The sequence below is a fragment of the Nomascus leucogenys genome, chromosome 13 (assembly GCF_006542625.1).
Source record: "Nomascus leucogenys isolate Asia chromosome 13, Asia_NLE_v1, whole genome shotgun sequence".
NCBI lineage: Eukaryota > Metazoa > Chordata > Mammalia > Primates > Hylobatidae > Nomascus > Nomascus leucogenys.
This window is the reverse complement of record NC_044393.1, coordinates 100,198,361-100,216,591: the sequence shown is the minus strand read 5'-3', so window position 1 is coordinate 100,216,591 and position 18,231 is coordinate 100,198,361. Positions and strand designations below refer to the sequence as shown.

The following is an 18,231-nucleotide window of genomic DNA, read 5'->3' as shown; positions in this document are numbered from 1 at the left end:
GCAGTTCATCCTTTTTAAACACAAAACAACAAACCTCCACTAGCATTTTATACAAGGAGAGAAACTCCAGAAGAGAAGAGACTTTGGTGATGACCAAAACATAAAAGAAATAAAATTAAAATTGCTTGATACCTAGAACCTAGAGCAGAGCCTTGTGCAAAGAAGATTCTCAATAAATACTCCTTAATTCAACAAGTACCAGAACACGAAAGAATCATGTTCTATTATAGGTCTCTTGGAAACATTCCATATGAAAAGATTGTTTTAGCTTACTTTTCTTATTCCCCTACTCAGATAAAATTGTAGCCAAACCTCAACTAATTAAAATGCCAGAGGACCTTTTTCAATTAATTTTATAATTAATTTCAGATTAAATGAGAAAATGTTTTTAATTTTAAATTTATTGTTTTTTTTTTTTTTTTTTTTTTTTTTTTTTTGAGACACAGTCTTGCTCTGTCCCCCGGGTTGGAGTGCAGTAGTGCAATCTCGGCTCACTGCAGCCTCTGCCTCCTGGGCCCAAACAGTCCTCATAAGTAGCTGGGACTACAGCCATGCGCCCCCACACTCAGCTAATTTTTAAACTTTTGGTAGATACCACCTTAAGCTGGTCTTAAACTTCTGAGTCCAAGCGATCTACCAGCCTCAGCCTCCCAAAGTGCTGGGATAACAGGTGTGAGCCACCATGCCTGGCCAATAATCTTTCTCAAATGTACCTTTTTATAGGTTCCTTTCCCTGCTTGTTCAGTAATTCTCTACTCAGAGAAATCTGCATACTTTTAACTACTACATTATTTATACTAATTCCTTCTATATTAAATTTATTTTATGTAAGAAATTTTGGATGTTTTTCATTTTGTAACTGTGATAATTATGCACATAACATAAAACATACCATTAGTGACATTTAGTACATTCTCAATGTTGTACAACCAGCATGATTATCTAGCTGCAGAATATTTTCAGCACCGCAGAAGAAAACCCTATACCCATTAAAGTGGTTACGCCCATTCCTCCAGTTCCCCAGTCCCTGGGAAACACTCATTTGCCTTCTGTCTCCATGGACCTGCCTATTCTAGACATTTCACATAAAGGGAACCCTACAACATGCGACCTTTTGTGTCTGGCTTCTTTCACAAGCATAGTGTTTTCAAGGTTCATCCATGTTGTAGCATGTATCACAACATCATTCCTTTCTCTGTCTGAATAATATTCCATGGTATGGATAGACCACACTTAGTTTATCCCTTCATCAGTTGAAGGATATTTGGATAACATGTTGTCACCTTCTGTCTATTGAGAATAGTGCTGCTATGAACATTGAGTACAAGTTTTTGAGCGCCTGTTGGCAATTCTTCCAAGTACAAACCCTGGAGTGGTATTGCTGGCTTATATGATAATTCTACGTTTAATTTATGGAGGAACTGCCAAACTGTCTATAATGGCTGCACTATTTTCCATTCCCACCAGCAACGTGTGAGGGCTCCGGTTTCTCCACATCCTCACTGTCGCCTGCTACTCTCCTTTTCAAGTTTATTATTATAGCCCTCCCAGTGGGTATGAGATGGCTATCTCATTGTTTCGATTGTCATTTCTGTAATCACTATTTATATTAAGCATCTTTTCATCTGCTTGTTGGCCGTTTGTATGTCTTCTTTGGAGAAATGTCTATCAAATCCTTCGCCCATTTTAAAATTGAGCCATTTGTCTTTTTATTAGTGAGTTTTAAGAATTGTTCAGGCCAGGTACAATGGTTCATGCCTATAGTCTCAGCACCTTGGGAGGCAAAGGCAGGCGAATGGCTTGAGCCCAGCAGTTCGAGATCAGCTTGGGCAACATGGTGAAACCTTGTCTCTACAAAATATACAAAAATTAGCTGGGCATAGTGATACACCCCTGTAGCCCCAGCTACTCGAGAGGCTGAGGCAGGAGGATCACACGAGCCAAGGAGGTTGAGGCTGCAGTGAGTCGTGACTGCACCACTGCCCTCCACCGCAGGTGACAAGAGCGAGACCCTGTCTCAAAATGAAATAAAATTACAAACAAGCATTCTTTATATATTCTGGATATTGAACCCTTATTAGAAATATGATTTACAAATATTTTCTTCCATTCTGTGGGTTGTCTTTTTTCTCTTTTTTTTGAGACATAGTCTTGCTCTGTCGCCTAGGCTACAGTACAATGGCACGATCTTGACTCACCGCAACCTCTGCCTCCCGGGTTCAAGCGATTCTCTTGCCTCAGCCTCCCGAGTAGCTGGGATTACAGGCACCTGCCACCATGCCCAGCTAATTTTGTATTTTAGTAGAGATAGGGTTTCACCATGTTGGTCAGGCTGGTCGCAAATTCCTGCCCTCAGGTGATCCACCCACCTCCACCTTCCAAAGTGCTGGGATTACAGGCATGAGCCACTGCACCCAGCCCTTTTTTCACATTCTTGATGTGTTCTTTGATGTACGGAAGTTTTTATTTTTGATGTAGTCCAATTTATTTTTAAAATTGGAAGGTCTGAGTCTTACAACTTTGTTCTTTTTCAGACGGTTTTGGCTATTCAGAGCCTCTTGTAATTCCATATTAATTTTAGGATAACCTTTTCCCTCTTTACAACAAAGACCACTGACATTTTGATAGGGATTGCACTGAATCTATATATTGCTTTGGGTGATATCTACATCTTAACAGTATTTAGTATTCCATTCTATGAACCTGGAATATCTTTCCATTTATGTAGGTTTACTTTGATTTCTTTCAGCAATGTTTTACAGTTTTCAGCATACAAATCTTGCAGCTCCTTGGCTAAATTTATTCCTAAGTGTTTTATGACTTTTGATGCTATTGTAAATGAAACTGATCTCTTAATTGCATTTTTCAGGCCACTCATTGCTAGAGTATAGAAACGCAACTGGTTTTTGCCTGTTTATCTAGTACCTGCAACTGCCAAATTCATTTATTACATCTAATAGGTTTTTTGTGGATTCTTTACGATAGTCTTTCCCTTATTAACAATCCTAGCAATTAAAACCTTCTTCCAGGGCTGGGCACAGTGGTGCATGCCTATAGTCCCAGCTACTTTTAAGGTTGAGGTGGGAGGACAGCTTGAGCCCAAGAACTCGGGGACAGCCTGAGCAATATGGTGAGACCCCATCTCTTAAAAAAACAAACAAAAAACAAACCCCTTCTCCCATAGGTTCCATTTTCTTTCTAGCCTTTTAATTTTTCTTTTTTTTTTCTTCCCTGGACCTTGTTTGTTTTCTCATAAAATACTGAAGTCAGAACTGGATAAATTAGAATATATCTCCCCACTGAGTCTGCAGAAACCACAGAACTTCAGCTACTTCACAAACAAAATAAATCAGTGAGGGAAAAAATGATGCAGCATTTCTAATCTCCTAATTAATCTAATTAATCAAACTCCCAGTGATTAAATACATTGATATGGATGCTGGTAAACATCATATACTTACCTAATTCAGAAGAGAATTTCAAGTGGCCTTTTTCTGGATCTTCAACATGACTGTCTATCACATCATCGATTTTGTTTGCTTTGAACTGTGGCTCGAGTACTCGACTTGGGCCTCGAGTGAAACGGGGATAGAATTTTTTTGGAGATGGTCCGTGGGGCCCAGACCCCTTGACGGGCACATTCTTAAGTGGCTGAGTCACTTCACTGAAGTTGAAATAAACAAAAAGCAAAACTGTCCAGGTCGCAGATGTAAAAAGGCACCCATAACAGAAATACCGAACTGTGACACTTCCCATTATAGACCTAGCATAGCTGAAGGGCCATTGTCAATTTCCTAAAAAAGAAGAATAAAGATGTTAGACACTTCAGTACATTTTTAAATCATCCACCAAATACAGAATCACTGTTTTCCAAACCACCAAGTAGGACCACTATGCATACAGTTAATGGAGATTCAAATACAAGAAGATACATGGATAGTACTGAGTTTTTAAAAAGGGTTCAACAATGAAAACCTCAGGCCCATGGGTTAATGCTCAGAGAACCAATGGCAGTGAAATAGCTGACTTATTCATTTGCCCATGTTAATGGATACTTCTTCACCTTTGTTCTGGACTGCTTTCAGTTGGGCAATTTTTCTCATCAGGTTATAACTTTTCACAAGGAAAATAACAAGTACCACATGTATCATAACAGGACAACTCAAGTCCCTTCCAACTATACAACTGCAAGATTCTTTTTTTAATCCAAAGATCTTAAGAATCTATTGTTAAAAATAAGCAACTCTAAGCAACTCTGGCCAGGTGCGGTGGCTCACAGTTGTAATCCCAGCACTTTGGGAGGCTGAGGTGGGCGGATCATTTGAGATCAGAAGTTCGAGACCAGCCTGGCCAACCTGGTGAAACCCTGTATCTACTAAAAATACAAAAATTAACTGGGGGTGGTGGCGGGCGCCTATAATCCCAGCTACTTGGGAAGCTGAGGCTGGAGAATCTCTTGAACCCGGGAGGTGGAGGTTGTGGTGAGCCAAGATTGTACCACTGCACTCTGGCCTGGGCAACAGAGCAAGACTGTCTGAAAATAAAAATAAATAAATATAAGCAACTTAAAAAAAAAAAGTTCTACTTTCCAATCAAAGGTTATGCCTGCCTTAGTGTCCACTCTAAATCTAAGTTATTTTCAAATAAAGAGTTCAGGTAATTATGTTCCCTCACCTATAAAACAAGGCAAGAAGAACTAAATGTAGCACTGAACAGCAATTTTTCCTAAGCTTTTTATTTATTAATTTTTTTTTAAGACAGAGTCTCACTCTGTCACCCAGGCTGGAGTAAAGTGGCAGGATCTTGGCTCACTGCAACCTCTGCCTCCCGGGTTCAAGAGATTCTCCTGCCTCAGCCTCCCAAGTAGCTGGGATTACAGGTGCGTGCCACCACGCCTGGCTAATTTTTGGATTTTTAGTAGAGATGGGGTTTCACCATGTTGGCCAGGATGGTCTCAAACTCCTGACCTCAGGTGATCCGCCTGCCTCGGCCTCTCAAAGTGCTGGGATTACAGGCGTGAGGCCACCGTGCCTGGCAATTTTTCCCAAGCTTTCCGATATCTGATCTTCATGGAGGCTAACACAATTTTCTAAGGAATTCTTTCTAAGGAGCCCAATGCACATATAAAATCATCTCACTAAACAGACTTATGGCAGAGAAACCCTATAGGCAATGTAGATACATAAGAAAACTGCACAGAGATACTGCTTTTAAGTTACTTATTTCTACAGCACAAAATAATCTTAAAAATGGTATTGTCCCCAAAAGATCAGGACAAAGCAAATTGGCATCAGTAAAGCACCACTGTAAAAATTAGGTTCTCTTGTACAAGGTTATGCCATAAGCCTAGAATATGGTAAACAGTTCAGTTTCTTAACTGTCTGCCAACCAAGAACTATTAAGTATTCTACTATAAGTCAATTAAAAAGTAAAAAAATAAAACAACAGTTAACATACCAAAACAAAACAAAAACCCAACCAAACAAAAACTCCCACCAACAGTAATACCAGAGGCATGGCTGGAAATGACAATAGTACAAAGGAAAACCAGGCGCCAATGAAAGCGCTATGTCAGCTGCAGGCACTTTTAAAACTAAAGACATAAACAAAAAAACACAAATACTTGAAGTAGAAGAAAATGTTCTCTCAGTAAGGAAGCCCATGAGAGCGAATGAAAAGACAAAAAAAAAATGCAATGTGCAACTTTGTAACAAAAATATTGCAACAAAAATGTACAGAGCAGTGACATTTAGGTGAAACAGACATTGTAACTCCCTAAAATGTTCGCTTAGGGGTAGACAAAGAGCAAGTAAACAAACAACAAAAACAAAAGCACTGCTTCTTCCAAAGGCCATGAGATCCTAAAGTTAAAGAGTGTAACCGGACAGGCTGCTCTGAATCCACGAGGAAACCAGGCACCTAGGGAGCCAACCCCTTCTTCAACCACATAGCAAGATTCACCCTTACAGGCTGTTTTCCTCAAACCACTCCCGGCCTTCCCGCTTCCACCATGGGCTGCTTGGCCCTCACAAAAGGGAACCATCCAAAACAGACCCTGAAGAAACCAAGGGCTGCTCCATTAGCAGCTATGAAAGATGGACACTGATGTCGTTTCTCATGTTTTCTTTAGCCTGATTCCCACTATCATGTTGGACCATGCCCAACCCTGCCTCCAAATGTCTTGGTTAGTGTTCCTGCTGTCACCTTTACCTAAATTCCACATAAGGAACTTGGCCCTACCCTCAATTTCATCCATCATCCAGGACTGATGTGATGACCTCTTCACGTCTAAGTTAAAACCTCCCTCTCCGGCTGGGTGCGGTGGCTCACACCTGTAATTCTAGGACTTTGGGAGGCCAAAGTGGACAGATCACCTAAGGTTAGGAGTTGGAGACCAGCCTGGGCAACATGGTGAAACCCCGTCTCTACTAAAAATACAAAAAATTAGGGCTGGGCGCGGTGGCTCACGCCTGTAATCCCAGTACTTTGGGAGGCCAAGGTGGGCAGATCACTAAGTCAGGACTTAGAGACCAGGCTGGCCAACATGGTGAAACCCTGTCTCTACTAAAAATACAAAAAATTAGCGGGGCGTGGAGGCACGCGCCTGTAATTCCAGCTACTTGGGAGGCTGAGGCAGGAGAATCGTTTGAACCCGGGAGGCGGAGGTTGCAGTGAGCCAAGATCGCGCCATTGCAATCTAGCTGGGGCGACAGTGCGAGACTCTGACTCACAATAATAATAATAATAATAATAAATATATAAATTAGCCGGGCGTGGTGGCGGGCACCTGTAATCCCAGCTACTTGGGTGGCTGAGGCAGGAGAAATTGCTTGAACCCGGGAGGCAGAGGTTGCAGTGAGCCAAGATCGCACCACTGCATTCCAGCTTGGGCGACAGAGTGAGACTCCACATGAAAAAGCAACAACAACAACAACAACAAAAACTCCCTCTCCAACCACAACCCTGACTCCTCAGCTGCATCTACCCCTATGTCTTCAGTCTCATGACAGGCAAAGTCCAGGCACTCAGCCCTCCCCACTTCCCTTACGATTTAATTCTATTTCTGTCTCCAGCTATACAGCCCGTAATGGCTTTACTTCCTTCTCTATCCAGCTGGGAACACCGTGTTAAATAACACATTAGAAAGTGAGAAATGCTGAGGAGAGAAAATAAAGCAGGGAAGAGCAACGAGGAGGAGAAGGTGTGTGAAGCTTCAGGAAGATGGAGAGGGAAGGCCTCCCTGAAAACTGATACTTGCGTCAAGATGTAAACTGAATAGTGAGTACTGCAGCTATCTGGGGAAGAGCTATGCAGGGTGGGGGGTGGGGTGGGGGGGGTGGATTAAAAGCAAAGGCTCTTGAGGAGTGCGACCAGTGGGGTCAAGGAGCCACGTGCTGTGACCAAGACAAGTACACTAAAAACCAATGGTAACAAAGTAACTAGAAAGGTTACAAAATGTGCAAATGAACACTATAGAGATTTCTACAGAACTAAGTAGTGAAAATACAACTTTTTAAAACCCATAGGATATGGCTAAATTTATAGCTTTTGATGCCTATATTAGAAAATATGACCACAAACTATGAATTAAGAAAAATATAACTGAATAAACCCAAGGAACATAAAAGAATAATAAAAACATTATCAGGAATTAATAGAGAATGAAAATAAGACAACAGAAGCCAAATGCTGGTTCTTTGAAAGATCAGTAAAATTAACAAAATGAAACTGCCTTTGCAAAACAGTAGAAGAAATCTGACACAGCTGACCTCCAAACTGTCCCTGGTCACTCCTGGGTGTATGCCAAGCTAACTTTAGGAGAAATGTGGTTTCCAGTTCAACTTAGGAGCAAGGATGATAACAGCCCCTCCCTATAACTAGCCCCTTTCTTTGATCAGGGACTGAAAACCACCTCTGTAAGCAAGAATATGATAATGGGAACTGGAAGGGCCTAAACTCCACAGAAATGTAGGTGTAGTTTCTATAATCCCTTACTGCTCGGGAGTCATGTGGCCAGACAGTCGCAAAATTCATGACTTCCTCGATTGTTCCTATAGATAACATCATTATTGTAGAACCTGTAGAAAGTAAAAAGTTCCTCTTCAAAGTTTCCCTTCTTGTTAAAGAGTAGATCATAAGTGTTAGAAATAATAGTTTATTTTAAAGACTAACTTCCTTTAAGCCTCTTCACTTTACGCTAATAACTATTTGTTAAGCCCTATCCTATGCAACTGTTAAACATGCTCACAGGTGTGTAGTACATTCTATGTCCTTGTACCTTAACCAAAATATTTATGCTGGACATGCTTACGGGCACGTTCCAGCTCGCAGCCTATGCCCCTCCCATATTTGGCATAAGCAACTTCCTCTTTTCCTTTGTCTTTCCATTACTTTTACCTATTTAGAAAAGTTTTAAACTGTTAGCCAATCGGGTTTTAGTTTAGATTGTGTGGTCTGGCTCCAGCCAATGGAGACAGGACACAGTAGCAGGAACAAACAGCATAAGGGATAAAAATTACGTCTTTCCTTTGTTCAAATGTGCTCTCGCCATTATTCCAACTGCAATGAGCGCCCTTTCTGCAGAAAATACAGATTGCCTTGCTGAGAGAATTAAATTTATATTTGAGTGCTATTTCTTTATGGCACCAGGGAACAAACATTTTACATATAACAAACCTAAGATTTTGTTTTTTGAGATATCTTTCAGATGGATCCTACCCAGGCTTGTGACTCATGACTCAACTGGTCCCAGAGGTGAACTCTGTGCACAAAGACTGTTGTTCACCCCCCTATGATTTCATCCCCAACCAATTAGCCACACCCGTTCCCTAGCCCCCTGCCCACCAAACTGTCCATAAAAACCCTAAACGCTGAGCCTTCAGGAAAATGGATTTGAGTGATAAGCCCAGTTCTCCCGCATGGGCCAGCTTCACATGAATGAAGTTCTTTCTTGACTGCAATGCTATGGTCTCACGATATGATTTTGTCTGTGGAGTGGGCAGGAAGAACCCGTCGGGCAATTACACAAGCACTGGCAAAACATATCAAGAAAAATGCACGCATAAGATGACAATGAGAAAGAGGCATAAATACAGACACAGATTGAAAATAGGAGCACTGTTTACAAATTCAGGTGAAATGATCAAATTCCTAGAAAAAAATAAATGCACAACACCAGCTCTGGAAAATCAGGAACCTGGATGCCCTATAGTCCCTTTGAATGTTAAACTATCGTAAAAACATTTCTAGGTGATTTTAAAAGTGAGTTCTACCAAGTTCTAAGGAACAGATGATTTTAGGTAGATGCAATGGCCTTCAGAGGACAGAAAATGAGGAAAGATTCTCCATGTCCCTTTCTAAGGCTGTTACCACCCTGATATCAAAATAAGGGCAGTTTAAGTAAAGAATATTAAAGACAATCTCAGAGAGATTACAGAAATCTTAAAAAAAAAAAAAAAAAAAAACCCTGAAACCAACCATGTTTTTAAAAACTGAATATACCATGAACAAGTTGTATTTACTTCAAGTACTCAAAGTTGGTCCAATATTTGAAAAACCATAATCTACCACCTTCATAAATTAAAAAGAAAAAAACCCACATTGTTTGATCAATGGAGATAAAGAGTTTATTACAATTCAACACTCAATTCTTAACAAACTAGGAAAAATAGGGAAATCTTTGCCTGACAAAGAGCATCTCTAAAAATCTTATAGCAAACATGATACTAAACAACGAAACAACAAAACCATTTTCTTTAAAACTAAAAGACAAAGGTTTCCATAACACTTGTATCACACTACCATAAATATAATAATGGAGGGCAGTAGTTTCAAAATACAGAAATCCTTGGAGTATTTATTAAAAATACAGATTCCCAGGGCTCCACGCCAGCTATGCTAAATGGGAATTCCCAGAGATAAGGTTAAGGAATCTTTAGCTTAAACAAGCCTCCAAGTTAACTCTGATGCACAGCCAGATTTGGGAATCAATGGTATATAATGAAAAGACAAGACTGAATTCTAATCCCATTCTGCCATATATCAGTAATGCAACTTTGGAAAAATTGGCAGATTTTCTTAGCCTCATTTTCATCAACTGTATTCCAAGATAACGACATTGTCCATCTTATTGGATACTCAGAATGAAATGAAATACTCAGAATTACACAAGGTAAAATATGTAAAGTGTCAGATACAATGACTGACACACAAAACACCACCGTTTGCACTGAACCAAGATAATCTTCACAAGGACTGTGGCTTGCATTTGCTGTTTGTTTTCTTGTTTAATGTTTTCCCTTCACTTGGCACAATAAATAGCCCACAGAAAATGCTGAAAAGTATCTATGGAATGAATATAGTAAAAACTGAACAAATATTAATTTTTTGTCATTAGATCTAGACTTAACATATAATATCAATGGCAGACATGACCACCCATCTGTTCCCTACAAAGACCTACAAGTCCCTATGTAATCTGGCATTACCTCTCTGAGCACTTTTCCCACCACCTTCTCTCTGCATTCATTTTGTCCTAGACACAGGTCTCCTTGTGGGTCAAACATTTCAATTATACTCCATTACGGACTATGCACTGGCTCTTCACTCAGTCTAGAACACTCTTCCTCCCAGGTAATTTCATGATGACTTCTTTCACTGCCATTGAATCTTTGCTCGAATATCATCTTCTCAATAAGGCCCTACCAAGATTACCGTATTTAAAACTTCAACCCATCCACTAAACATTAAACCTGGTCTTCCTTATTCCATGGAATTTATCACCTTCTTACGTATACATAATTACTTATTCCCTGAGTTTATTATTTATTGTTTATCTCTCCCATACCAGGAAGTAAGCTCCAATAGGGAAAGAACTTTTGTCTATCCTGAAGATTATAATAATGCATAGAATATAGCAGCAATTTAATAAATATTTGTTAATGAATGAAAAAAATTACTGTAATATGGTTAGCAACATGCTTGCCAATTTCTAAACAAATCTGTTACTATCTTGTTTGGGCTAAGCAATACTTTAATACTATGCATAGAGGTCATGACCATCTTATTCAACAATAGCATAAAAACTAGCTCAGAACGACAGCCATGTTTATTTTTGGAAAAGGAACAAGAAACAACTCAGGAATTTATTGTCCCGTTTCAAAACTTCAATAACGGTCTTTGTGATAAAAACAGGCAGACTAATCTTATAGAATTCACTGACAACAACAAACAAACAAAAAACCCGGGAAACTACTTTCCTTAGGTTCACTCTTGGCTACCTGCCAGCACCTAAGGGCAAAATGAAAAAGTTTTCTGCTCAAAGACCTCACCAACAGGATTTGGCTAACTCTGTCCAGATTCTTCACGGAATAACCACCCTGGCTCATCCTATCCACAACAGCTCAACATCATGATTCCTTGGTTTCCTGAGCTGTAAAATATACTAACTCTCAACAACTCTATCAGGCAGATGTTATTCTTTTTCCCAAACCATATTATAATTCTTTAGAGAGTATTTTTTATATAGTAAATTGAAATACTAAATTTAAAAACATATACATTTATAAAATCCCATCAATTCTTTTATACAATTAAGCATAATGGTATTCAGAAGCAACAAAGGCACTATCTGTCTTCAGTTAGGTCAAGAAATTAGGGCTGGGCATGGTGGCTCTCGCCTGTAATCCCAGAACTTTGGGAGGCCAAGGTGGGTAGATCACCTGAGATCTGGAGTTCAAGACCAGCCTGGTCAACATAGTAAAACCCCGTCTCAACTTAAAAAAATACAAAAATTGGGCTGGGTGTGGTGGCTCACAACTGTAATCCCAGCACTTTGGGAGACCGAGGTGGGCAGATCACGAGGTCAGGAGATTGAAACCATCCTGGCCAACATGGTGAAACCCCATCTCTACTAAAAATACAAAAATTAGCTGGGCGTGGTGGCATGTGCCTCTAATCTCAGCTACTCAGGAGGCTGAGGCAGGAGAATCGCTTGAACCAGGGACTCAGAGGTTGCAGTGAGCCGAGGTTGCACCACGGCACTCCAGCCTGGCAACAGAGCGAGACTCCATCTCAAAAAAAACAAAACAAAACAAAACAAAAACAAAAACTAGCCGGGTATGGTGGCACACGTCTATAATCCCAGCTACTCTGGATGCCGAGGATTCTGAGCATCACTTGAACCAAGGATGCAGAGGTTGCAGTGAGTCAAGATCACGTCATGCACTCCAACCTGGGCAACAGAGCGAGACTGTCTCCAAAAATAAAGGAAATGCCTTTAAAGAAATCAGATGGCTATTATTCAATAAATTTCTCACCTGCTTAAGAAACTAAAAACATCCAAACAAAAATCAAAAGCTAAAACTTTAATCTACCCTAATAATGAATGAATAATGAATCTAGTATCTACACAACAAAATCTTTGTGTTTCATACTGTTTGCTATCCCTTCTAAAGGCAATTACCCATGCCTTTAATATCCAAGTCTGAAAGCCTTTGAAAAGAGAGTCAAAGCAAGTATCACAGGTTACTTAAGGCAAAACAACTAGTGACGAATTCTTTCAATCATAAACTTGAATAGTTAACAGGGCCAAAACCTCAGCAGTTAGACATCAACTAATACGTTCTTCAAAGTTAAATGAATAAAAGGCTAACCAGTTGTGAACTTGAATTTATTAAAGTGAAACAAGTCACTATGGTTTATGTTTTTCTTCAGTCACGGTCTGGTAGCTGCTCAGGGATAGGTGCCTTGTAAGCTGAGAGGTGGGTTTTTGCCAGGGAGGTACAACAGTACAGGAATGGGGCAAGGTATATGCAGTGGGATGATTATGACAAATCACAGATTTAAGCCAGGGAAACAGAGATGTGAGGATGTGGAAGTATGAGGCAAGATGAAAAATGTGGATAGGCCAATGGATTAGAGGTCCTGGTGTGGCCAAATAATTGCTGGAGTTGTTACCAGACAGAGGGAATCAGAAAGGTGAAATGTCATGGTTGGAAAATGAGATGCTCAACATTGTGATTTTGGAGGGGGACAATTAATGACAGCAGAATCATCCTTTACAGGTATGTGAACCTAAGATATCCCAACAGACAATTTGCCTGTAGGGTAAGCACTGCTATACTTACCATAAACAAGCCCCCTGAGGACAGAGATCATTTCCATATGTTTAGCATAGTGCTTAGTATTAACAATTAATACATACTTGTTTGTATAACTTTTGAAGTGTATTTCTGTTCCAGAAGAGGTTAAAGGACATTGTTCACATTCTGTGCAATGTGAAATCTTAGAGAAGAGCATAATATGTGAGCAGACCATATCCTGGGAAATGAATGCTTATTGTGAAGAAGGAGTGGCAAGAAGGAGAGGCAAGAAAGACGGCTAACCAGTTTAAACAGTTTCATTAGACGGTTTCATTATGGAACAAAATACTCAACATGCCAGCAAAAGTACCAAGTCTTCCTCTTAGTCCATGATTTCTTAACAATAAATTTGAAAACGCTGTGAGAGGAAATTTTAAAAAAGGTGATTTTGTATAATTCTAACAAAATCAACTTGGAAATGTAAGGTTTTGTGTGTGTGTGTGTGTGTGTTTTTTTTTTTTTTTTTTTTTTTTTTTTTTTTCAGAGAGACAGGGTCTCCCTCTGTTGCCCGGGCTAGACTCAAACTCCACACTCCAGGCTCAAGTCATCCTCCTTTCAGCCTCCTGAATAGCTGGGATTACAGGTGTGCACCACTACACCTAGCTAGAAGAGAGTAACTTTTAAAGAAAATACAGCTTATTAAAATTGACCCCAGTCCCAAAGAAAGTCATAAAAGAGTTCCCCAAAAAAACCCCAAAACAAAAACACCGAAGAAAAAAACAAAAGAACAACAACAAAAACAAACTACCAGGCACAGAGAAGAGTGTCAGAGGAAATCCTACTGCTACTTAAGCCAAATACTTTTTTTTAAAGGAAAGCTTCCCAATTTGTTTTACGAAATGAACATAACATTGATTTCAAAAACCTGACAAAGACTGAACCTCCCCCACAAAAAATCTCATTTATGATTATCAAGACAAACATCTTAAAATACTAAGCACAAATTTAACAATAAATGTCTAAAACATTTATGAGGAAAACAATGAGAAGCTCCCAAAGGTCCCAAAGGAAGACTTGAACTAATGGGAATATGTACATGCCATATTCTTGGACAAAAAGACACAAAATCCTAATAAATAAGTCATTTCTCCCTAAGTTAACTTGTAAGTGCTACACAATCATGTTAAATATATTATCAGGGTTTTTTTTTTCTGGAGCTAGACAAGTTAATTATACAGTTCATTTGGAAAAGAATAAATAAGCAGGGAATAGCCAGGTAAACTTTGGAAAAAGAACTAGTGGGGTGTGAGCCCCACTGCAGAACAAGTGAACTCCAGGGCTTCTCTATCCAAACAGCACAGCAGGGCCCATGCACAGACAGACAAATCAATGGGAAAAGAAGAGAAAAAAAGACCCAATTACATTTAGAAATTTAGAAATCTAGTATAAGTTTGCTATAAATAAATTTAGCATAAGCTTAGTATAAATAAAGACAACATCACAAACCTGAGAGGAAATGAATGACTTTCAACTAAATGATGTCAGAACAACTGTTTAGCCATATGGAAAAACAACAGAGTCTACTCCTCCCATCATTTATCCAGAAAACTGGATATTTAATTATAAAACATGACTCCAGGAGTACTAGAAGAGAATATGAGTAAATTCCTCTATTATCTGGGATTGGGCAAAATTTTTCTAGCTAGGACTAAAAAAGATCAGAATACAGGAAAAGAAACTGGATTACATAAAGACAAAAAACTTTGGATACTAAAAGACACCAAAAGAAAAGTAAAAAGACAAGTGACAAACTAGAAAAAATACTTACAATTGGTATCACAGACAAAAGAGTAATATCTCAATGTTGGTTTTCTATTGCTATGTAATTACTACAAACTTAATGGCTTAAAACAACACACACTTATTATCTTGCTATTTTTGTGGGTCAAGAGTGAGCATAGCTTAGCTGGACCCTCTAATGAGGGTTCCTAAGGCTACAAACAAGGTGTCAGCCAAGCTGTGTTCTCTCCTACAGGCTTAACTGGGGAAGAATTTGCTCTGAACTCACTCAAGTTGTCAGAATTCAATTCCTTGTGGCTCAGGACTGACAGGCCCTGGCTTTTTAATAGCTGTCGGCGGGAGGCCACCCTCAGATCCTAGAGGTTCCCTGCACCTTGCCACATGGGCTTCACCAATATGGCCCTTGACTTCATCAAGCCAACCCTGAGGAGTCTCCTGCTCTGGTCTGCTTAAGACAGAGTCTTCTATAACATTGATGTAGTCACAGGAGTGGACTCCTATTTTTGCCATATGACCTAACCTAATCAAGAGATTGACATCTATCACCTCTGCTATACTCTGTTGGTTACAAGCAAGTCACAGGACCCATCCCCACTGCAGGGAAGGGAATTACTGGGGGTCACCTTAGGGTCTGTCAGCCACAATCTCAAATAGAGATTCTAAAAATAAAGGACCAACAACCTTATAAACCATTCACAGAACAGAAACACAAATAGTTCTTAGCTATGTGAAAAAATGCTCAAACCTGCTTATACTAAGAGAAATGCAAATTTAAATTACATTGAAATATCATTTCCCACCTGTTCAACTGAAAAAATCCAAAAGCTTGACAACATATTCTGAGAGTGAGGCTGTAGGGAAGCTTTCATACATGTGTAAAAACCAAAGGAGAGGTTCCTCTTCAAAAACTTTCCTCCCCATCTAATTAGGAATAAATAGTAACTTATCTTAGAAGCAAAATTTATTCAAAGACCTGTGCTAACATTCTTAAATATCTGCTGGCCATAATAAAGAAATCAATGTACTTTATGTTCTTAGCTCCCACAATTTAGCCTAAATATTTGCCCTGGCATGCTTTTACTAGTCCAAGCAAGCATTAGGTCATAGCCTGTTCCTCTTCCTTATTTGAAGGTGTTTTTACCTTTCTCAGCATTCCACAAGTTACTTCCTCTTTCCTTTGTTCTCCTCTGCCTTTGCCTCTTTTAAAAAGTTCTGAGTTGCTAGCCAATCAGGACAGATACAGAATGTGAGGTCCCGTTCCAGCCAATGGAAACCAGACACAGCGGTAGGGTGGATGCATCAGGTTATAAATGACCCTGTCTCCTTTGTTCGGTGTACTCTCGTGGCAAAACTGCTGGTGAGTGTACCCTTTCTGCAGAAAGTAAAAATGGCCTTGCTGAGGAAATTAAATTTATGTTCAAGTGCTATTTCTTTACAGCACCAAGGAACAAGCATTTCTAACACATGGTATACCTTCTATGCAGGTTCATTTAGCAATATCCAGCAAAAATACACTATCTACTCTCTGACTTAGCAATATTACTTCTAGTAGTCTATACCGCAAATGGTAAAAATAGGAAACAATATATGCATATGCCTATTCACTACAGAACTATTTATAATAGCAAAAGGCTAAAATCAATCCAATTGTCCATTAATAAGGGGCTAGTTGAACAAACTAAGAACTATCCACACAATAGAGCAATACACAGCTATAAAAAGGGAAGTGTCTTTATTAATTGCTAATTATAGATTAATCTGTAAATTATGTTGTCAGGTGAAAAAAGATGAGAAGAGTACATATAGGATGCTACATATAAGTACACACATACCAGCCTATATTATAAAACAAAGGATAAAAAAAGAAAGACAAAGCATAATATTGGGTTGGTTTCTAGCATCCCCCATAAACCATTTAAAAAAAGCTGATACCCATAAGAAGAGGAAGAAAACAGATAGAGTGGTATGGGGTCAGGGCTGGAAGCTGACATCATCTTTGCAGGTGAAGAGTAGCCTTGCTCTACTATGCAATCCAGGAAACTAGAAAAATGTGTTTACAAAAACATGCAAATAACAATTTAAGCACATACATACTTTAATATGCACAAAAAGCAAATTTTTATTGTGACTGTTAGCAACTACTGTTGTTAATATCTAAAAACTGTTGTTAATATCTAAAATGCTTTGTGGCAAACTATTTAGGTCGCGAATGACTAAAATCTCAGCTCACCCAGCTTACATTCTGGCATCATCATCAGGTTAGCCTGAAGGGTATTTCTCAACAGCACAATACCGGGCTTTGAGGTAAGAAGGCTCCTTTTGAAATGCTTTTTGTAGTCGTCCTCTATTAACAGAGGACATAGTCCACACCAGCTATAAAACTGCTCCATAAAGTAGTTAAATTACATAAAGGTCACTAAGACAATGCCTGTTATGCAATGTCACTCTACAGATGATGGCTTAATTCCACTAATCTTCCAGTCTAACCAATCTAACATTTTTCAGAAATCTTAATCTTTCAGAAATCTAAATCATTTCTGAATGATTTAATGAAAATCATTAAATAATCCTAAAGAAAAGGCTAATAAACTAGGAACACAGTAGAAGATCTACAGGCAAGGCTCCATTCAGGGTGCTGGCAATTCATGTTTTTTTTGGTTTGTTTTTTGTTTTTTTGAGTCAGAGTTTCGCTCTTGTCGCCCAGGCTGGAATGTAGTGGCCAGATCTCGGCTCACTGCAACCTCCGCTTCCCGGGTTCAAGCGATTCTCCTGCCTCAGCCTCCTGAGTAGCTGGGATTACAGGGGCCCGCCACCAGGCCCGGCTAATGTTTTGTGTTTTTTTTAATTAGAGACAGGGTTTCGCCATGTTGGACAGACTGGTCTTGAACTCCTGACCTCAGGTGATGCGCCTGCCTAGGCCTCCCAAAGTGCTGGGATTACAGGCGTGAGCCACTGCACCTGGCCCGCAATTAATGTTTTAATAGCTTTTGCTATTGTGCTAAAAGCTCAGAAAATACAGAGAAGCAAAAAGGAAACTATTTAAAAATCACCAGAAGTCTCACCACTTTAATGTTTTGCTATATAATCTACTACTTATTTTTCATCTTTCTACACTATCTACAAAATGCTATACTGCTTTTGGCAACTACCAAAAAATTAATAGACTCAGGTTAGTGGCATTATGGCTAATTTTCTTTGTTCTTTCTTTTATTTAAAACATTTTCTACAAGGAATATGTACTGATTTAATAAATGAGGTAAAAAATTTCTTAGGCAAAAACTCCCTAACTTGAAAATATAAGAATAACTATGGAAAAGATTAAATACTTTAAGGCTATGAAAGAAATAGG

General features: G+C 39.2%; 1 protein-coding gene across 4 annotated transcripts in view; it reads right to left on the bottom strand.

Moving 5' to 3' along the window:
- Positions 1-18,231, bottom strand: part of GALNT11 (polypeptide N-acetylgalactosaminyltransferase 11) — a 74,579-nt gene that overhangs the window by 24,326 nt on the left and 32,022 nt on the right. For 3 of the 4 annotated variants that reach the window (XM_030826206.1, XM_030826208.1, XM_030826207.1), the window contains exon 2: positions 3,462-3,794. In XM_030826206.1, the coding sequence (XP_030682066.1) occupies positions 3,462-3,756 (295 nt within the window). In that variant the 5' untranslated portion in view covers positions 3,757-3,794. Of the gene's footprint in view, positions 1-3,461; positions 4,233-18,231 lie in introns of those variants that run through there. The other variant, XM_012512044.2, reaches the window with a different exon arrangement.